Below are 21,815 nucleotides of genomic sequence, written 5' to 3'. Positions count from 1 at the left end.
CAACTATTAAAGCCATAAACTCCTCTCCAGATTCAATCGGAGGCGCAGAAGGTGACAGGAGCGCCTGGTGCTGCCTGGCTGATAAATTCCCAGTCCAGCCCCGGAGCCCAGCCCGGGATGGAGCTGCCGGGCCACTGCTGCCAGGAGCAGCCCGAGGAGCTCAGCAGCAGGATGGGGGTGCTGGCAGCTGGGCACGGCTGGGGCGGCACTGCCAGGGAGCAGGGTGCCTCTGGCAGCCAGCACCTCCTCCTCCTCCTCCTCCTCCTCCGGGCTGAAGTGCTCTGCCAAGCTCTCAGAGCCCAGGAAGGCTCCTCTCAGGACAGGAAGGTTTTGCCAGCCGTGGAGAGCTGTTCTCATTGCAAGGGGAGCTGGAGCAGGCTCTGACAGGCACCGTGCAATCCCGAGGGGGAATCAACCTCCTTTTCCTGCATCCCATGGGTCTATTCACGACGAGAGGAATAACTGATTTCCAAAGCAGCTGAGAGCAGGGGGGTGAGGTTCTCTCAGCCCCAGGGTGGCAGCTCCCCGTGACTCCCTGCCCGCAGCGAGGCTGAAGCCAAAGCAGGCACCAACACCCGGGGTTCCAGCCACAAGGACACGGGCAGTGCCCGGTGGGCAGGGCTGGATGGGAGACTGGAATCGGGAATTGCTCCACCTGGAGCAGCCTGGCACACCGGGAGCTGTCCCTGCCCTGGCAGGGGTGGCAATGGAGGGGCTTCAAGGTCCCTCCCAACCCAAACCAGGCTGGGATTCTGTGACACTATCAGGAATAATAAATCTGTCTCTTTTCAGATCCACAAACATCTCGGAGGACTCTCAGCCACAACCCAGGCATTTCTATGCAGATAATGCAGTTCGAAACGAAGGCAGATTCAAATGGTGGTATTAAAAACACATTATATGAAAATAAATGAGCGTGTGGGTGGAGAATTTGGGATGCCAGAGCCCCGAGCTCAGCACATATCCACCTCTGCCTGCAGCCTGTCCCATGCTGGCAGCACAGCCTCCATCTCCTATTTTACACTTATTCTCCTTCTAAAGCACTGAACTTGCCCTCTGCATTGACAGCAGTGGGGCTTTATGAAGTTGCCTCAAAATCTTGCTGTTCGTATTTATTCCCTGCCTGTTCCTCACACAAAGCAATCACCAGGCTGGGTGAGAGCTTTGGGGAGTGTTTCTGGGCATGTCAGCAGTGTCCACCTTAAATAAAAACACACTGACTCCAGATTGCTGAGATTGCCTGGGAAATTAATGCAGGAAAGTGGGAACTCAGATGTACAGAGCCTGCTTTTGGGTTTAGATGAAAAGAATCAGGTGAATCTATTCTCTAATTCTGATAGAAGTCAAAACTCCCACTTGTGTTACCAAACTTCAGTCTCATTCGTAGGAAGGAAATGGAAAATTCAGGTGGCAAGGAAAACACAGACACGTTCCAGGGCCAGTCTCACTGCTGGCATTTTTTTCTACACAGACAACATTCGTGGCCAGACTCAAAATGACTCCTGAAGGGCCCAAGGAAACAAATAAAAGGATTTAAGACGTGGCTTCTCAGCAATATTGACTAATTTATCACTGAAATAGCAGAAATGAGTCACTCGGACTGCTCTGAGGAAGAGGAAAGGTGTCTGTCCTCTTCTGGAAGCAGCTCTGGGGTAAAGCACAGAGAGGAAAGTCAGGGGCCAGGCTGGCTGCAGCTCCAGGGCTGGAAGAGCAGTCCCAGGGGATGGAAGGTCCCTCCCAGCACAGGCACCCACCAGGTCTCCTTTTCCTAGCAATGCACTGGGCGAGTGAGGTCTCAGCAGAAAAGGAAAGAGGGACCTCAGATCTGCTTTCCCATCCAGATCAAACCAAGATGAAGCCGCCTGAAAAGCTGGACCAGCTCTCTGAAGCCTTGCAGGAGTGAACTTCCAGTCTCCCAAATCATTATTGCCCTGTTCTGGCCCTGGCTACAAAAGAAGCTCTCCTTCCAGCTCTTTCCCATTTCCACTGCAGTGGCAGGAGCAGCAGATCCTGGCTCTGCTGGCACCAGCTGCAGCTCTGCCCTGCCCGGGGCAAGGTCTGGCCCTTTCCAGCAAGGCTGCAGCACTTGGTTCTTGTTTTTTCTGCAGAAAGCAGGAGGCAGTTCCAGGATCCTGCCCAGCCCAGGAGATGGGATGCCTCTGTGCTTCCAGGTCTGGCATTTCTGCTGTGTCCTGTCCACACACGAGGTAGATCCAGCTCCTGGGCATTCCCAGATGGCAAGGGGAGGGAAACATTTCCTCTTTTCCTTTAAAGACTGAAAGCCCTTGGACTTCTAATCTGAGGAACAAGATTTCCACTGTTTCTAAAATCTGAGGGCACAGTCCCGTGCCCGTGGGTTTCTGTGGCACCAGGATCCCACCATCGCAGAGTCCAGAAAGGGGAAGGACTGACCATGGAGCACTGACTTCATATCGCTGTGAGAGAAATGAATTCATTCATGACCACAAACACATCCAAGGGTATTTGATTTACAGCAAGAGAACCATTTCAGATCAGGAAAAGATGAGCCCTGCAATGGTTCTGTGACCTGTACAAATCTGAATTACCAAATGAGTGTCCAAAGGGACAGCTCCCAAGAGCTGGAAATTCCCTTCCCTGCAATGCCTCAGCTCCTGACTGCCAGAACACCAGCTCGGCTCCCCTTCCTTTCCAACAACTCCTAGGGAAGAGATTTTTTTCAAATGACAGTTGTTCTACACTAAGTGGATTTCTCATACTGAGAAGAAGCCCAGGTGTTTCCCAGAACTTTTATGATCAAGGTTAGGAAATTATTTTCCAATCCACTAACCAGCAAAATAATTCAGTTACTCAGAATCCTTGGAGGAGCAACCTCAAACAAGGAAGAGAAGTTTTCAAAAGAGGCAAGAGAAGACAAATTGCACAGGGATGCTTTGAAGATGTATTTCATTTAGTGTGGCCTTAATTACTCACACCCATCATCTCTTTTAATCAAGGGTCACCTGCTTTATTTGTCAAGAATAGAGGTTTAAATCATTTTCAATGCAAGATGCAATAATTACACTTTCTGCTAATGAGTCCTTGTGCAGATTATTTGTCATTGCCTCTAACGAGGAAACTTCACTTTTTTGTTCAAACGCTGTAAACCCCACACAGGCTGCTGGAGGAGGGTCCCAGCATCTCCCCTGGCACAGGGACAGGACACCCAGAGGTGCCAATTCCCCTGGAGCCCCACACTGGGCAGAGCGGGGTGTGGGTCTGGATCAGGGCTGGATTTGGGTCTGGCTCAGGCTGTTTCAGAGCTGGATTTGGGTCTGGCTCAGGATGTTCCAGAGCTGGGTTTGGGTCTGGCTCCAGGGATGGATTTGGGTCTGGCTCAGGGTGTTTCAGAGCTGGGTTTGGGTCTGGCTCAGGCTGTTCCAGAGCTGGGTTTGGGTCTGGCTCCAGGGATGGATTTGGGTCTGGCTCAGGGTGTTTCAGAGCTGGGTTTGGGTCTGGCTCAGGCTGTTCCAGAGCTGGGTTTGGGTCTGGCTCCAGGGATGGATTTGGGTCTGGCTCAGGATGTTCCAGAGCTGGGTTTGGGTCTGGCTCCAGGGATGGATTTGGGTCTGGCTCAGGCTGTTCCAGAGCTGGGTTTGGGTCTGGCTCAGGCTGTTCCAGAGCTGGATTTGGGTCTGGCTCAGGCTGTTCCAGAGCTATCTGGAGTGCTGAGCACAGAGGTCACTGCTGAACACCCTCTCCCTGAGCTGCACCAGCCCTGGGCTCAGCTCTGGATCCCTGCTGCTGTTGAGGCTTTGTCGAAGCCCTGCTTGGTTCAAACGGGGCCCTTATCTTCCCATCGTGGCTCTGCCAGGAGTGCAGGAACCTCGCTGCAGACACCAGCAGGCTGGGAGTGGCAGGGATCAGTTATTCAGGAAACAATTGCTGTGCCTGCCAGGAACATTGCACCTCAGCATTCATTTGCATTATCATTTTGAACCCTTTTTATAGAGCTGATATTGATTTGCAGAGGTTGCTTGCATGTTAAATCACAGCTATGTGTGTTTCAGCCCCATCTCAATTCACTCTATTCGAAAGGCACAGTGTTAGTATTTCCCAGTTTCCACAGGAAAGCTGTTCCAGCAGGTTTTCCCAGGGCTTCTCACCCTCCTCACACCCATCTGGGCCGGGCTCAGGGGGCTCTGCTGCTCAGATTTCTCTGGGAGATAATTTCTTGAATAAGATAAAGTGCTTGGAGTAATTTTGTCTGAGCATTTAGCTGCAATTTGTACATTGAAAATAATCATTAAAAGTCTATTTTTGTCCCTCTCCATGTCCCCACACAGATCTCTGGACATCTCATTCCCAACCAGCAGAAAACACATTTAAACGTGTTGCAACATCACAAATTTCAGTGCAGGGAACAAGCCAGACAACACAAACCACAGAAAGGCAATTTTCTCTACTCTGCACACAGCATTCAGTCCCTGCATCTCACGCTGTAGAAGCAAACAGCAGATACACAAATCCCTACCATGCAAAGCTGTGTTTTTCATTCCCTAAGGGCCATGCCCCTGAGCACATGGCACAGCCAGGCCTGGCACAGGTGACAAGGGCTGGCTGTAACCTGTAAAACATGGCACGGTGCAGAGGTGGTGTTATAGCAGTGCATTTATCCATAAAAGTGTCAGTAAAACCCACACTGATGTATAGATCTGTTCTTTTTCTATTTCATAAAAAAGCGAAACATTGCACTATTTCCCATCTCCACATGTTTGGAGACCACGAAGGACTCATGTTGGTGCCACAGGAGCTTCCTGCTCCTCACAGGATCCCCGAGGCTGGAAAAGCTCTCCCGGCCCATCGAGTGCCAGCTGTGCCCAGCCCAGCTCTGAGTGCCACCTCCAGGATGGGCATCCAACCTCCCTGGGCAGTGCCAACCCCTGAGCCCCTTTCCATGGGGAAATTCCTGCTGGAGTCCCCCTGAGCTGCCCTGGCCAGCCCGGGGCCGTTCCCTCTCCTGTCCCTGTCCCCTCCTGGCAGGGGCTGTGCACTGATCCAGTGCTGCTGGAACAAGTGTGAATTCCCAGCGCTCCCTGCCCTCTGTGAAAACCAACAATAAAACTTCCTGCTCCTACAGGAGCCTCTGCATTGTTGGAGGACTTGTCTCGCATCTCATTAGCAGCTTCCCTTCATCCTGCAAGTTTAATTAGCAGCTCCAGTGTGGGATTTACCTGCACTGCCACGGGTGAGGAGTGCAAGCTAATGAATTATTCAAAGTAAATTCAGGGACCGAGGGAGTTCTCTCCCGTCTCACACTAATACACAGTTCATTAGCAGAGATTTTCACCTGTGACAGTCACAGGTACCTCACAGGCTGAATTTCCGTGCTCACCTGAAATGGATTCTGTCTCTGTCCGTGGGAGTGTCAAACCCGGGTTTTACTCGGAGAGATTTCATTAACAGTGACAGTCAGTAAATTGGATCCCCAAGATGTGGGATACCTTCATGAGAGCTGGCCAGGCAGGTTCCCATCGCCCCGGGAGCACCCACTGAGCCTGGCAGGACCACGGGATCTGTCACCCACCCAGAGCCCTTGGGACATCGTGTGGAACTCCTGAAAGCTTCAGGAGTGAGAAATGTGGAGAAAGCTCCTCCAGATCCAGCAGCTCCCACTGTCCCGGGAGCTGCAGCCGAGTGCCCAGCCTGGCCTTGGCACTGCCAGGGATCGGGGGCAGCCCAGCTGCATGCAGCTCTGTCACGCCATTCGTGTGTGAACTCTGTTTTCTCTGTGGATCTTTCCTGTTTCCAGCGAGTGCTGCGTGAGCTTGGGGCCCTCAGTGCTTTGGGAAGGAAGCAAATGGATCCTCCCGGCGTGGGCTGCATCCCGGTGGGATCAGCTCTGGGGGGCTGCCAGGGGACAGCGAGGTGCTCCAGGACATCGACCTGCCCCCTGCTCTGCCCCCTGACTGCCACCAGTGCAGCCCCCTGCCCCTGCTCTGCCCTCTAATTACCACCAGTGCAGCCCCTGCAATTAGCAGGGACCTGCCCCCCCGCCCTCCCTGCTAATTGCCACCAGTGCAGCCCCCCTGCAGGTCCGGGGGCATCCCCCACGCCTCCCCCAGGGGAACTCAGGCAGCGTTTTCCTGCTGCTGACAGAAATCACTGCTGCTCAGAAGTCCTGACGTCCACAATCTGCAGATAAAATTGACTATTAAATTGAACTGCTTGCTTATAGCACAGATTTATGGGTTTATGAGCAGAGGACACGGGAGCAAATTGTTTCCTAAATAACTGTGGGGAAAGGCACAGCAGTGCCTGAGCTGGCTGCCTGGCTCCTGGAGGAGCTGGAATCAGCTCAGCTGCCCTCTGCAGCCCTGTGCCACGGGGTGGCAATGACAAGGCAGAGGTCAAGCATCCCTTGAACAGGTTTTGCATTTTTTTCCACACCCGCAGCCTACATTAGAATATTCTCGATCCCATCCCTACACACAACAGCTTCCATTTGGGTCACTAAAGAAATCAGATCTTTAGCATTAAACTCAAAGAACAATTTAATGAGTTTTAAAGACCAGCATTAATTGCACACTGACACCCACTAACACTCAGAAACAAAGCTGTGGCTGCAGGAAATCCTCAAAAGAGCCCATGGTTGTTCTCTGCTGTGACACCAGTGGTGCCGGGGGGAGCTGGGCTTCAGGAGAGCCCTGCAGCCCTTGGCCTGGGAAAACAGGAATTTCTCCCTTGCCCCTGCCCAAGAAAGCCCTTCCTGCCATCATCCAGCTCAGCAGAGGGCCTCAGGTGCCTCCAGCAGAGGCAGAGAGATGTGGAGCCCTGCACTGCTGAGAGCTGGTTCCAGCAGCTAATTGCCTCTAAAGCCCTCGCTTCACAGTTAGGTTGGAATTGTTCCGTTTCAGCTTTTAGCCATTCGTTTGCATGATGGGTTTTTTGCCAAGATTGGATTTTCAGAGTTTTCTGACATTAAACCATTCTCCAGCACAATGAGGGTGCCTAATGCCGTTCTGCCAAGCTAATTAGCCGGAGCTCCTGAAGCTTCTCCCCGCAAACATTTTTGATTTCCTGTACAATATTTCTCTCCCTCCTCTGCCCCTTTCTGCCCTGCCAGCAGCTTTGGGAAAACAGATCCAGCATGTTTCCACATCAGCCAAGCCTTGGGATCCTCCTCCACGCCCAGCTGTGCACACCTCGGGATCCTGGGCTTTGCTGTGGTGTTGAGTCAGGCCCAGCATAAATTCTGGTTTTAAACTGGACCCAGCTTGTTGGGCTGTCCCTTTGAGCAGCTTCCCTCTTCCTCATCTCCACTGCTCTCACCCCAGCGTCAGCAGGAATTTCCCCATGGAAAGGGGCTCAGACCTTGGCACAGCTGCCCCGCGGGGTGTCCAAGGATGAGTCCCTTCCCTGGGGCCTGGCAGAAATGACACAGGAGGGATTTTATTCTCTTTTAGTGGAAGGCTTGAGCTCCTTGGAAGGCATCTACAAGGACAGTTCAGCAGATAAAATGAACATTTCAGTTTGCAAACCTGAAATAGAAAAACATCTCTGTGCCATCCTCATGGAGACTGCAAGTTGAGTTTCCAAGAGCAGAGAGAGAGGAAACGAGGGAGGGGATCCAGAAGGATCCAGAACCTGCCTGCAGGGCAAAAGTGTGGGATAACAGGAATATTCAAAAGGGAACCAAAAAAAAAAAAAAAAAAAAAAAAGAAAGGAGGAATTTCAGGAGCTTTACCTAAAAACTGCATTCACAGCCATATTCATGAAACCATCCTTTGAGAACAGATGGTTGATAACCTAAATAATTTTTAGTTTAGGCTCCAGTTCTGCAAGAAATCTGAAATATTCTCTTTCTGTACAAGTCTTGCCCTGGCAAGAGAAGCTGATTAAATTAGTGCAGAAATAAGTTTTAGGGGGTCTTGCCTGGGCCCTTTTCTGCAGGGCTGGGCAGCAGCGTGAGGCACCCCAGCCCCAGCCCCGTGGAGAGCAAAGAGCCGTGGCCCATTTCTGTGACAGATCCGCTGCACGGGGGAAGCATCTGAGCATCTGAGACTCCGTGTTCCCAAAAATATCACTTCCTGGGGAAGCACCTGGGGAAGCTGCACCCTTAAACGTTGCTTTTTTGGCTCCCCAAACCCCCACACTCAGAATAGACATCGCAACACGGAGCCACGTTTGCAGCCCAAGTTCTGCTGAAGTCAAAGATGATCACTAAACCACCTAAATCTGCATTTCCTTCTGCATCACTAAACCACCTAAATCTGCATTTCCTTCTGCATCACACCACCAGGTCCAGCAGATCCTTATGTGGAGCAAAGGCTTGTGTTATTTATAACTGCTTTCAGGCCATTTTTCAGTATGGATTTGAACTTACACCAACGAAGATGACAAAATTACCTTCCTTCTTAAATAATCAAGCCAGTCTACTAATGCAAAATTAATGGCGTGGAATGAAAACGTTGGGCAGTTTCAAAATAAATTAAGTGTGGAAGCAGGTTACCTTTAATCAAGCTGTCATGCAAATTAGCAGCCTCACTCGGTGAGGACTATTTAAAGAATTTCTTAGCTGGTGAAAATGTTTTTGGAAGCACTACAGGAACAGTCTCTGTTTTGTTCAGGCTCAGGAATGTTAAAAAGCTCCCCCAGAGCAGGGTCGGAATGTCGAGCTCACAGAGCTTTGCTGAGAGGGAAGCACCACACCAGGGGCTGGGGGCAGCCTCAGCCACATTCCCAGAAAATCATGGAATCTGGGATCTGCACACAGCTGCCAGAACAAAACCCGCAACCGAAAACATAACAAAAGGAAAGAGAAAAATAAAAGCAAACAAAGCATGAAAAATACCAGACCAAAACAAAACCAACCCAAACAAACAAAACAGTTCCATAAACACAGAATTCTTACCCAGACTGTCTGGGGCTGGCAGGGACTTTAAATCTCGCCTCCTTCCAAACCCAAGCCCTGGCAGGGACCCCTCCCTCTGCCCAGGAGCTGCCAGCCCAGCCCCGGTGCCCAGCCTGGCCTGGGCACTGCCAGGGATCGGGGGCAGCCCCAGCTGCTCTGGGAATCCCAGCCCAGCTCCTCCCAGCAGAAATGCCTTGTGTGCCCTGTCCCCAGCATGTCCCCAGCACTGTCCCTGTCCCCAGCATGTCCCCAGCAGTGTCCCTGTCCCCAGCACTGTCCCCTGCCCTCCCTGCATCCCTCCCAGTCCGAGGTGCCCCAGGGAGGCTCTCCCTGCCCAGGGAAACCATTCCAACCATTCCAGCCATTCCAACCATTCCAGCCGTTCCAGCCATTCCAACCATTCCAGCCATTCCATCCATTCCAGCCATTCCAACCATTCCAACCATTCCAACCATTCCAGCCATTCCAACCATTCCAACCATTCCAGCCGTTCCAACCGTTCCAGCCGTTCCAGCCGTTCCAGCCGTTCCAACCGTTCCATCCATTCCAACCATTCCAACCATTCCATCCATTCCAACCATTCCAGCCATTCCAACCGTTCCAACAGTTCCAACTGTTCCATCCATTCCAACCATTCCAACCATTCCAACCATTCCATCCATTCCAACCATTCCATCCATTCCATCCATTCCAACCATTCCAACCATTCCAGCCGTTCCAACCGTTCCAGCCGTTCCAGCCGTTCCAGCCGTTCCAACCGTTCCATCCATTCCAACCATTCCAACCATTCCATCCATTCCAACCATTCCAGCCGTTCCAACCGTTCCAACAGTTCCAACTGTTCCATCCATTCCAACCATTCCAACCATTCCAACCATTCCATCCATTCCAACCATTCCATCCATTCCATCCATTCCAACCATTCCAACCATTCCATCCATTCCAACCATTCCATCCATTCCAACCATTCCAACCATTCCAGCCATTCCAGCCATTCCAGCCATTCCAGCTGGGAGCTCTCCCGGCGCTGCCGAGCCTTCCCTGCAGGCTCTGCTGCCTCCTGCCCCGTTGTTACACCGAGGGAACGGCAGGGGAGAGCATTTCCTGGAAGCAAATTTATTTTTAATTCCAGCTTGATGGTTCTGGGCTGGCTGCCTCGAAAAGCTTGATTGCCGTGACTTTTCATGTTTTATACATGTCCAAATCCATTTTCCTTTTACAAGACTAGCTGAGGGGGGGCTCCGAAGGAATATTGTTTGCAGGTATTAATGCAAATGAAAAAGTGGAATAGGAGGTTAAGGATGACTCAGTGCATTGCTCTGCCTCTGTGGGTTGGGGTGGTTGTGACTCAGGGCAGAGCCAGGCCAGGAGCCAAGAACCCAGAAGTGCCTGTGGGGAGGGGGCACTCAGGAGGTGTCCATGGACCCCAGAGGTGTTTGGGGAGGCGATGTGGTCAGCACGGCTCCAAGAAACCCTGAGGAGAATCCAGCACCCCCCCGAGAACAGCTCAGGGAAATATCCTGGGGCGATGCTTGGAGCTGCAGGTGCAGGAACCAAACCCACGCCAAAGAAAGCAAAGCTGGAGGAGGTCAGCAAACCTGAGTCTGAGTGAAACCCAGAGGATCAGAGACTGGCTCTTCTCTGGGTTGAAGAATTCCTTCCCAATATCCATGGCACGCCCGCCCTCCTTCGCCAGGCTGTGCCCTGTTCCTGGAGGATGCCCTGGGACCTGTGCCCCAGCCCAGCCCAGGCTCTCCCCTCTCTCTGGGATCAGTCCCTGTGCCCCAGCCCAGCCCAGGCTCTCCCCTCTCTCTGGGATCAGTCCCTGTGCCCATGCCCATCTCTCTGGGATCAGTCCCTGTGCCCAGCCCAGCCCAGGCTCTCCCCTCTCTCTGGGATCAGTCCCTGTGCCCATGCCCATCTCTCTGGGATCAGTCCCTGTGCCCCAGCCCATCTCTGGGATCAGTCCCTGTGCCCATGCCCATCTCTCTGGGATCAGTCCTTGTGCCCATGCCCATCTCCCCTCCGCTGGGCTGCAGGAGGCATCTCCCTGCTGGCTGCCAGGGAGGCCCAGCCCGAGGTGTGCCCAGCCTGGGGCACCCCGCTGCCGTGCCCCAAATGCCCTCATCCCCCACGCTTCATCTGCTGCCTGTGCTGTGTGCTCAGCCCTCGCACCTTCACGCTGCCAGAAACCTAACACCAAGGGGTTTATGCGGGCTAAAAAACAATCACAAACTAAATACGATAATTGAATTAATTTGAAACTGATTTCTCGCCACGTGCAAGACTCCACACCAAAACAACAAAGAAATAAAAAGAGCTGTGACAAAAGCTATATTTTGTTCTCTCTTCCTCTGCTCTTTAATAGTCTGTGAGTGAAAAGTCTAGTACAATTTTCTAGTCCACTTGTTCCAGCCAGGGGGAAAACTGCTCGTTATAATTAGGCCACTTTCATAACAGATTTCCTGTGCCCCTCCTCCCGTGGATGTGGCCAAGGCTCTGCACCTGGGAACGGGTGCCCACTTCCCTCAGCTGTCCCTGCCCAGCCCTTCCCTCCCCTGGCCCAGCTCACGGACACAGCAGAAGAGCCTGCAGAGAGCTCAGAGAGACAAGTGTCCCCAGGAGAGGTTTGGGGAGTAAAGAGCTCTGGGCACCCACCACCACCGAGCTGAGCCCAGCGTGGGACCCAGCACCTCCCTGTGGGACCCAGCACAGCCCCGTGGGACCCAGCACAGCCCCGTGGGACCCAGCACATCCCTGTGGGACCCAGCACAGCCCCGTGGGACCCAGCACAGCCCCGTGGGACCCAGCACATCCCTGTGGGACCCAGCACAGCCCCGTGGGACCCAGCACATCCCTGTGGGACCCAGCACAGCCCCGTGGGACCCAGCACAGCCCCGTGGGACCCAGCACCTCCCTGTGGGACCCAGCACAGCCCCGTGGGACCCAGCACCTCGCTGTGGGACCCAGCACATCCCTGTGGGACCCTTCCAGCCCTGTGGGACCCAGCACATCCCCGTGGGACCCTTCCAGCCCCATGGGACCCTCCCCATCCCTGTGGGACCCAGCACAGCCCTGTGGGACCCAGCACATCCCTGTGGGACCCAGCACATCCCTCTGGCTGCCCTGGCTGCTCAGACCCTGCAGGGGCTCAGGGACCCTGGCACAAAGTCACAAACACCTGTGGCTGAGATTTTAGCCTGTGGAAAAAGCTGCCAAGTTTGTATGAGGAGTTACAAACCACAAGGGTTTGAGTGGTGTGGGAGTTGGATTAACATGGGGTGAAAAAGTAGAATTTTTGAGTTTTTAAAATGGGGTTCAAGGGGACAAGATGAAGAGATTTGGGCATGTCCTGCCCTTCTTCTCCTCCTTCTTGCCCTCCATGTCCTGCTGTGCTGGTGACACTTTTCTGTTGGTTTAAGGACAGACACACTGCCCAACACAAATGACAGACATTGGCACGTTATTGCAAACATGGCACAGGCAGTTTTTGGTATAAAATGCAAACACCCCCTGAGGGCAGACAGAATGCCATGGCCGAGCTGCTGGCCAGAGCTCAGCAGGGCAGAGAGAGAATGTTCTGGATAAAGGAAATAAACACCCTTGAGAAGCCGACCCTGCACATTCAGAATTCTTCCTTGGCTGCAGGGCTGGGAAATGAGGATTTTACACTCCTGGGGTCACCTCGACCAACAGACCCCAAGGGCCCAGTACAGCCCAGTAACAGGGAGGGCACGCTCTGCTTCCCCCCACCTTTCTGGAGCCACCTGAGCCTGTGAGCACAGCTCAGCTCAGCTCAGCTCAGCTCAGCTCAGCATAACTCAGCACAGCTCAGCTCAGCTCAGCTCAGCACGGCTCAGCTCAGCTCAGCTCAGCACAGCTCAGCTCAGCTCAGCTCAGCACAACTCAGCACGGCTCAGCACAGCTCAGCTCAGCTCAGCTCAGCACGGCTCAGCACAGCTCAGCTCAGCTCAGCATGGCTCAGCTCAGCTCTGCTCAGCTCAGCTCAGCACGGCTCAGCACAGCTCAGCTCAGCACAGCTCAGCTCAGCTCAGCTCAGCTCAGCTCAGCACGGCTCAGCACAGCTCAGCTCAGATCAGCTCAGCACGGCTCAGCACAGCTCAGCTCAGCTCAGCTCAGCACAGCTCAGCTCAGCTCAGCTCAGCACCGCTCAGCACAGCTCAGCTCAGCTCAGCACGGCTCAGCACAGCTCAGCACAGCTCAGCACCGCTCAGCACAGCTCAGCTCAGCTCAGCACGGCTCAGCTCAGCACAGCTCAGCACAGCTCAGCACAGCTCAGCTCAGCACGGCTCAGCTCAGCTCAGCTCAGCTCAGCTCAGCTCAGCACAGCTCAGCTCAGCATGGCTCAGCTCAGCTCAGCTCAGCACAGCTCAGCTCAGCACGGCTCAGCACGGCTCGGCTCAGCTCAGCTCAGCACAGCTCAGCTCAGCACAGCTCAGCACGGCTCGGCTCAGCTCAGCTCAGCTCAGCACAGCTCAGCTCAGCTCAGCACGGCTCAGCACGGCTCAGCACGGCTCGGCTCAGCTCAGCTCAGCACAGCCCTGCCCCAGCAGCGCCGGCAGCCTCTGCCCACGGGGGTCTGGCCGGGGAGGCTCTGGTCCGATGGCAGATGGCAGCAGGGATGAGGGGCAGCTTGTGCTGAACTCTGCCACCAGCCCCATCCCCTGTGCCAGCTGCCAAAGCCAGCACTCAGCCTGGCCGCCCTGCGCCTCCAGCTGCCCTGGAATGCAGGAGACACCAGGATTACTGCAGGCCCAGGGGGGCAAACGTTCCTGGGCCAGCAGCAGCCAGGGACAGGGAGAAGAGACCGAGCTCAGCCCCACATCCCCCCTGCACGTCCCTGAGGGTCTGAACCAGCTCATTCCCACTGGGATCAGGGCCAGCTCCCACAGCCCTGCTCCTGCCCTGGCTCACACCCCACACACCTGGGGCAGGGCTCCAGCTCCTGGGGAGAGCCCACGGGGATCACTGGGGTCACTCTGGGCTCACTCAGGGCTCACTTTGGGGTCCCTCCGGGCTCCCAGGAGCTCCCCAGCAGAGCAGCAGCAGCAGCCCCATTCCAGCACCTCTGTTCAGCTCCGGGGGCTGCCTGGCCCGGGGCAGCAGTGCCCGAACCCCGAGATCCTTCCCCTGGGACATCGGCTGCACTCACTCACACACGGTGACAAGGAGAAAGTCATTAAGTCCCTGTTTTCTCCTCAGCAAAACAGCCCTTTGGAACAAATCCCAGTTTTCATCCCTTACTGACTCCTTGTTTTGTTAGCTCCTCTGCAGAGCAGCTGAAACATTCACCATCATTTAAAATGATAAATTATTTTAATTTGCACTGGATTTATTTATTATTGCCGCGCAGACAAGAGGCAAGTGCCATAATGTGCTTGTTTAATAATTGGCAGGGACTGGGAAGAGGAAATTCTTGTGCAAACAACAACTTCATTTACTGGGGGTGTGCGCGGGAGCCCGCACGTCCCACAGCCACATTTCAGGAATGAAACCCCACGGAGCCAAAGGATTTATGACCCCAAATTGCACCAGAATATCAAGAGTATGGAATGAAGAAATTGATGTTTTGAAATTATAAAGGAAAGAAGGGGACTTTTGTATTTATTACTCTCTGCACAGAGAGCAGCGCCTGTGCTCACAGCCACACCCCACCCCGGGCAGGCTCTGGGATGTTGGGATGCACAGAGTAGCCCAAAATTCCAATCGCTGCATTAACTCATTGTCCACTGCTCTCCTCCCGCTGCACAACTCCTTTCCAAATGCTCAGCTCTCACTAACACAAATGACAATGGGAGGACAGACATCCTAAAAGCTGGGACAGATGTGTCACAGCTTTCCAGGACACCATCACTCCTTAGGCAAAGGCTCTCAGCTATAAAGGATGGATCTCTTGGAAAAGAAGGCAAAACTGGTAGATCCCAATCTCCAAAGGTTACTGGCCCCTCAGTAATTTAAATATTAATTAGGCACCCACATGCTCCTGAGGAGCTGACCAGTTTGGGATGCAAAGTTTGCTGGACAGAGGCTCCCCAGTCATTCCCACCCCAGAACTGGGTGTTCCCAGGAGCTGGGACCCGTGGGGTTCACAGCTCAGGAGGGACGGGTGGCTTTGGCTGCTGCTGCCCCAGCTTCGGCCAGAGTGGGGACACAGGGGGGACACAGGGTCACACTGCGTGGGGACACAGGGGGGGACACAGGGTCACACTGCGTGGGGACACAGGGTCACACTCCCTGCATGGACACAGGGTCACACTGCCTGGGGACACAGGGGGGGACACAGGGTCACACTGCCTGGGGACACAGGGGGGACACAGGGTCACACTGCGTGGGGACACAGGGAGGGACACAGAGTCACACTGCCTGGGGACACAGGGGGGACACAGGGTCACACTGCGTGGGGACACAGGGAGGGACACAGAGTCACACTGCCTGGGGACACAGGGGGGACACAGGGTCACACTGCCTGGGGACACAGGGGGGACACAGGGTCACACTGCCTGGGGACACAGGGGGGGACACAGGGTCACACTGCCTGGGGACACAGGGTCACACTCCCTACACAGGTACACAGGGTCACTGCCTGCATGGTCCCTCTCTGGGGGCACACCAGGTCACACTCCCCACCTTTGGGGCCATGATGCTCCCAGACACCAGGAGCTGCTGCTCCCGTTCCTCAGATGAGAACTTTTCCCACAAGCGGAAGAACTTGGCAACAGAAGTTGAGAAAATCAAAGAGCAGGCACCAAAGGAGGCAGGGAATTTCGGATCAGCCGTTTCCCACATGCCCAAACTGTGCAGAGCAGTAAAAGCAGCCCTGGGCAGTGCTGGCCTGCAGGCTCAGCCCGTCCAGCTCGGCCCGGGTGTTTGGTGGCAGCCCCAGGTGTCCAGGGCAGGGGACAGTGCCACTGCCCAGCACACGGACCTGGAACTCTCCAAGGGGCAGAAAAGCAGCCAGGCTGCACATGAAGTATTTCCAGTTCAGCAAACAAACCAAAGAGCCCCAAAGCTCCTGATCTATGACCAAAAAAGGCATTTTCCTACAATCACCCCTCAGGTGAGCCTGGCTGCCCCAGCCCCGGCCAGCACTCGGCCCAGGTGGCCAGAGGGAGCACGGTGGTAGCCACACGTGGCTGCATCTCGCTGACCCGCTGGCCCAGAGCTGAGCCCGGGACTTCCCAGCCAGGTGAGCCGAGAGCCCAGTGATCCTGCTCCAGCTTGAACTGTGCAGGAGGAGCCCTCAGTGCTGCACAGACTGCACCACACACCTGCCCCAAACTCCTCGGGAACCACACGCTGCCAAAAAGATCTGCTTTTTTCAAAACCACAACTTCTACAGCCCAGTCTGCTGCGCTGACGCAAGGTAAAGGCACTACAAAGGCACCCTCACTCAGACTCGGTTTTGTTACCCGTGAGCTTTGAGGAAACAAAACACACAATCAAACTTTTACTCGCTAGAAAACCCCTTTTGATCATCCTCAGCTCTGCACGTTCCGATCTCCGAGGGGATCTGGGCTCCGAGCTGCAGGTGAGCTCTGCTGGCACCGCTGGTCCTGGCTGGGGTAAAGCCCCGAGAGCCCCAGGCACGAAGCTGCTGGAGCAGCTGCAGCAGGGAAAAGGGGAGTTCTTGCTTTCCCCGCAGCAGCAGCAGCAATGCCCCGTGCTGCCGACCCCAGGTGAGCTCCTCCCTGCCCTCCCCGCATCCCCTTCCACCGCCCGGGAAGAGGGCAGCAGCCTCTCCCAGCTGGAGGCAGCCTCTGTTTCCCCGGGTATCCAGCCCTGCTCCCGGGCAGGGAGGGAGGTGACACGGGAGGTGGCACAGGAGGTGACACGGGAGGTGACACGGGCTGTCCCCGCTGGCTCCCCACCAAGGGCTCTGCATTTGTCACCTCTCCCGAAATTCCATTTCTGCTGTCAGCGAGAGGGATGTGCTGCAGCACAGGGCGATCCCCCCGTGGATCGTGCACAGGGTCACGGCACAAGATGAGCCCCTGGTTCCGAGCACACAGCCTGGTTCCTGAGCTCCTACCCGTGCACAACGCAGCAATTTATTCTTTTAATAAAACCATGGCTTTAGAACTCGCTCTCCCCTTCTCCGTGTGTTCTCATAAAATCTTAACTGCCTGCCTGGGAAGAATACAGAAAGGATGCAGGATGGAATTCCACTGCTGAAAAACAGCGGCTTCCCAAAATTTTTCTGCCACGCAAAACAGCTGCGTTACTGACAGAATTTCTGCTAACTCCAACAAACACAAACAGTTGGGACTGCGGGGATCCATCACCCATTGAAACCAAACAAAAGGGAGCAGGCTTTAATTACTGAGGCTGCAGAAATAACTCATCACAGGCGGAGCTCCACAGCCAAGGAGGGATTTTCCTTAAAATCCCCGTGCTGAGGAGCTTCTGTACCAAAACAGGTGCCCAGCGACATCCTTGGCAAACCTTCTCTTCCGTCAGCCCTTCGGGGAGGGACACGTGGGCACTGTGACCCTGCTGCTGTTGGGGAGTGATGGTTTGAGGGGACAGTCCCAGCTCCCTGTGCCACCTGGGGACAATCCCAGCTCCCTGTGCCACCTGGGGACAATCCCTGCACCCTGTGCCACCTGGGGACAATCCCAGCTCCCAGTGCCACCAGGGCAGCAGGGGACAGTCCCAGCTCCCTGTGCCACCAGGGGACAACCCCAGCTCCCTGTGCCACCTGGGGACAATCCCAGCTCCCTGTGCCACCAGGGGACAGTCCCAGCTCCCAGTGCCACCAGGGCAGCAGGAGACAGTCCCAGCTCCCTGTGCCACCAGGGGACAGTCCCAGCTCCCTGTGCTACCAGGGCAGCAGCAAAGCACCATCCGGCCCCACCGCGGGCCTGGCACAGGGTGGGGAGCCCACCCACCCTCCGGGCCGTGGGGGTGAGGGGTGGGGGTCCGGCTGGGCAGGAGCAGCTGCAGGGAGCCGTGCTCCACCGGGACAGGGAGGGAACGATCCTCCCGGTGCTGCTTCTGTAGAAAATACAGAAAATTCTGTGTGCTCGACCCAAAATCGGCGGATTACACTGAGATACGAATTAACCATTTAAATGAGGGAGCTGAACTTTGTTATTGTGTTAGCACACAGAGGCTGCTCCCGGAAAAGCCCAGCAGCCCAAGGAGCCTTTACTGCCCGTCTTCAGGCAGGCAACGAAACCTTGGGAGGAGGGCTGGGGCCGGGACCCAGCTCAGCCTGGCCCCGGACTCATCGGGAGGGGCTCTGCGCCTTCTCCCCTGGCACATGGGCACAAAACGACTCGTGAGTGGCAGCGTGTCCTCGGTGCCAGCGGCAGCCCGAGCCCGGGGCTGTGTGCCCAGCGAGGGCAGCCCAGGCCGGGCTCGGGATGGCTCCGGCTCAGCCCCAGCCCGGAGATCCCGCTCAGCTCCCGCAGGCTCGGAGCCGCCCGCTCCAGCGGCATTTCGGAGCCCTGGCTGGCACGGGGAGGCCGAACCCAGGGCGGAGAGGGGCGATCAAGACGTGCTGGCCGCGGGGAGCCACGGACACCCTGCCCGGGAGCCACGGACACCCTGGCGGGGAGCCACGGACACCCTGCCCGGGAGCCACGGACACCCTGCCCGGAGCCACGGACACCCTGCCCGGGAGCCACGGACACCCTGCCCGGGAGCCACGGACACCCTGCCCGGGAGCCGGAGCTGGAGCTGGAGCCCGGCCGGCTCCGGGCGCTGCCAGGCGCGGCCGTGCAGGGCTGAGCCCGGCCGGCTCCGGAGCTGGGGGAACAATCTCCTCCTTCAGCACCCCCGTGGCCTTCGCAGCCCGCTGGGGTTCGCAGAGCCGATCCCAGCGCTTCCAGAGCCGGAGCAGCCCCTCTAACGCGTGCCGAGGTGTGTTGCGCGGCCTGCAGCCAGCGCCAGCCAGAGGAGCAGCGAGAGCTCGGGGTGAAGCCTGCGGCTGCTGCTCCCGCTGTGATCCCGCTGTCATTCCCCTTTCAAGGCACCAGCTTAAAGCAGGACACCCCCGGTTAAAGCGAGCCTGCCGGGGGCACGGGACGCGAGAGGAGCTGAGCGGAGGCACGAGGGGCAGCCCCAGCTGCCGCACTCGGCATCCCGCATCCCACCGCTCCGCCGAGGTTCCCCGGGGCAGCATCTCTGCACAAAGCGCCCCGGCCCTCCCCAGCCTGAGCCCGGCGTGTCCCCAGCCCGCAGCCCATCCCCGTTCTACAGCCCGGGCTGCAGCTCAGGCCTGGCTGGACGGGCTCCAGCCCAGCCCCGGCCGGAGCTCGCCCGGCAGCAGCCGCACCGTTCCTTCGTGAGGCGCTTGGGAACGTATTGAGCTACTAACGGTGCTCCACAGGGCTGAGTATGTCTGAAGAGCCCGCGAACCCACCCTGCAACAGTACAAATAAAGCACGTTTTAATTATTATTTCCTTTGATTCTCCATTTGTGCCTCGGAAAGCACGAGGACCTGAGCACGTCTCAAAATACAGAGGATAATTGAGGTACACATAAAAACCACTTGTCAGCTGCCCTACATAGACATCTACTGTATTTTCAGGAGCTACTACAACAGGAGCAGCCTAAAAACGCTTCCAAATCCCCATCGAAAATGCCTCACGCAGCATTTTACAGCAGACTGTTGGATCATTAAAAATGTGGCTTGTGGATAAAATGCATTGCAACCCGGAGATTTCCGTGACAGCCCAACAAAAAACAATACAGCCAGAGACTTCGTAGCTGAGAAGTGCTGCTGATTAAATCGGAGATTTCTCACCAGCCAGGAGCTTCAACCAACTGCAACCGTATTCCAGAGAAGGAGAAAATGGGGGGCTTGAACTACAGTAGGATCAAGCAGAAGTACAGCACACGGATAGAAAGTTAGAGTGGGGGCTGGGGGATAATTAAATCAAGGCAGAGGATTGCCCAACACAAACCAGAAGGAAAGGTCCGAGTAGATTGTGGTGTCTGAGTGCTGGTAAACAAATTCTGCTCCAGTCAAGAGACGAGGCGATCCGGGAGCACAGGGTCCATTAGGAGAGGCGGGAACAGAGCCACGGGAAGCACAAAATCTCATCGTGGCATGGAGCCAGTGCTCCAATCGTTGGGAAATATAGAACTACGTATCAAAATAACTATTACCGATGGTAACGCTCCTGGCAGGGTTTAATCGTCCTCTCCCTGCCACAGCCCCGCGCTGCTCGCTCTGCAGAGCCCCAAACCGCTGCCGGAAGCCAAAACCGCATCATTTCACCCCAACAACCCATTTCTAAACTTCCAGCACCAGCCAGGGCTTCTCAAATAGAGGGAAAAAAGGGCAAAGCGCGTTAGAAAAGCACGCCGGGAGCCGGCGAGCGGCCCGGAGCTGCGGGTGCCCGCTGCCCCTGGGGACGAGTTCCGCACCCCCGGGGCACCCCCGGGACACCCCCGGGACACCCCCGGGACACCCCCGGGGCGCCCCCGGGGCCGGGCGCCGCCGCAGCCTCCCCGCCGGAGCCCCGGGCGGCTCGGGCACGCTGCGGCAGCGCGGCGCTCCGTCCTCGCCTCCCCGCGGCGCCTCCTACCTCAGCACGGCCGTGTCCCCCTTCCTGACCACCAGGCTGTCCACGGCAGAGCCCGGGAAGTCTCCGCCCGGCGCGGCCAATCTCCCGGGAGGCAGGAGCCAGCAAAGGCCGAGGAGAAGGACGGCCAGCCACCGGTGGGAGCCCCCGCTGCCCCGCACCAGCGGCACCATCTCCGCTCCGCGCCGGCCCCGGCGGCGGAGAGCGGCGGAGCGCGGCGGCTGCCGGCGGCGGCGGCCCCGGGCGGGCGGGCGGCGAGCGGCGGAGCGCGGCTGCAGGCGGGCGGCCGCCGCAGCATCCAGCGCGGAGGGCAGCGCGCCCGCTCCGCTCCGCTCCGCTCGCTCCGCGCGGCTCCGCGCGGCTCCGCTCGCTCTGCGCGGCGGCGGGCGGTCCCCGCTGCCAGCCCGTTGCCACGCAGCCGTCGCCTTGGCAACCGGCCCGGCGGCGGAGGGATGCTCGGCCCTCTTCTGCCGCGCTGCCCGCTCCGCCCTCCGGCCCCCCGCGCCCCCGGCCCGCCCCGCGGAGCGCGGCTGAGGACGGACCGCTCTGCCAAAAGGCAGCACGCAGCCGGCGGCGCCGGGAACGGCACCGGCCGCTCCGGCCACGGGCCCCTGGGACCTGCTGGAAGCTCCAGACCTTTCTGGAACGGAGGGTCGCCCACTCTGGTGCTTCCATTTCCTAATATTCTGCCTAGAATAAAAAGACTGTGGGCTGGAGACCTTCACCAAAGAGTAAATAAACCACTGACAGATGGTTTCCCCAGATTCTACCAGGGAAGCCAGAGACCTTTACCGACGAGAGAGAAAAATCACCAACAGATTATTTCCTAAAATTGTCCTAAGACATTCAGAGATATTGACCAAGGAGCTACAACCCACTGCTCTGTTGTTTCCCAGAATTCTAGCAGGGCACTTAGAAACCTTTGCCGAGGATCTAAAATCCACTGAAGGATTCTTCCAGGATATTTAGAAGCTTTCACCAAGGAGCAAAAATCCACTGACAGATTATTTCCCCAAATTCTACCGGGACAGCCAGAAACCTTCACAGCAAAGAGGGATAAACCACCCACATTTTCCCCCAAGATCCCAGCAGGGCATCTGGAGACCCTGCCTGACAGATTCTACGAGGCCATCAAGAGCCTTTCACCAAGGAACATAAATCCACTGGCAGATTATTTCCAAAATTCTACTGGGACACTTAGAGACCTTCAAAAAAGCAAGAAATCCCCTGGCAGCCGAGCCTGCTGTAGACAGCCAGGAATGAGCAGCCTCTTTTGCCCTGGGGCTCTCTGAACATCCCAGGCTGGGCCCAGGCCCAGCAGCCACACCACAGCCCCGGCTGCACCTCGCTGGGCTCAGCCCGGCTCCCTGCAGGAGCTCCTCTCCTC

General features: G+C 56.3%; 1 protein-coding gene across 4 annotated transcripts in view; it reads right to left on the bottom strand.

The window, feature by feature from the left end:
• The window catches only part of NEGR1 (neuronal growth regulator 1), a 175,260-nt gene extending 154,592 nt beyond the window's left edge, over nt 1-20,668 (bottom strand). The window contains exon 1 of one of the 4 annotated variants that reach the window (XR_014956980.1): nt 20,432-20,665. Coding sequence is in view for 3 of the 4 variants with exons in the window: in XM_031505577.3 (XP_031361437.1) it covers nt 20,432-20,601 (170 nt within the window). In the remaining variant the exon portion in view is untranslated. Of the gene's footprint in view, nt 1-19,804; nt 20,264-20,431 lie in introns of those variants that run through there. The other 3 variants (XM_031505577.3, XM_031505578.3, XM_085586068.1) reach the window with 3 other exon arrangements.
• Nucleotides 20,669-21,815: the final 1,147 nt, after the last annotated feature.

The sequence above is a fragment of the Lonchura striata genome, chromosome 8, assembly GCF_050655825.1.
Source record: "Lonchura striata isolate lonStrDom1 chromosome 8, ASM5065582v1, whole genome shotgun sequence".
Classification (NCBI taxonomy): Eukaryota; Metazoa; Chordata; class Aves; order Passeriformes; family Estrildidae; genus Lonchura; species Lonchura striata.
The sequence above is the reverse complement of the archived record's forward strand: the minus strand, read 5'-3'. Positions and strand labels throughout refer to the sequence as shown.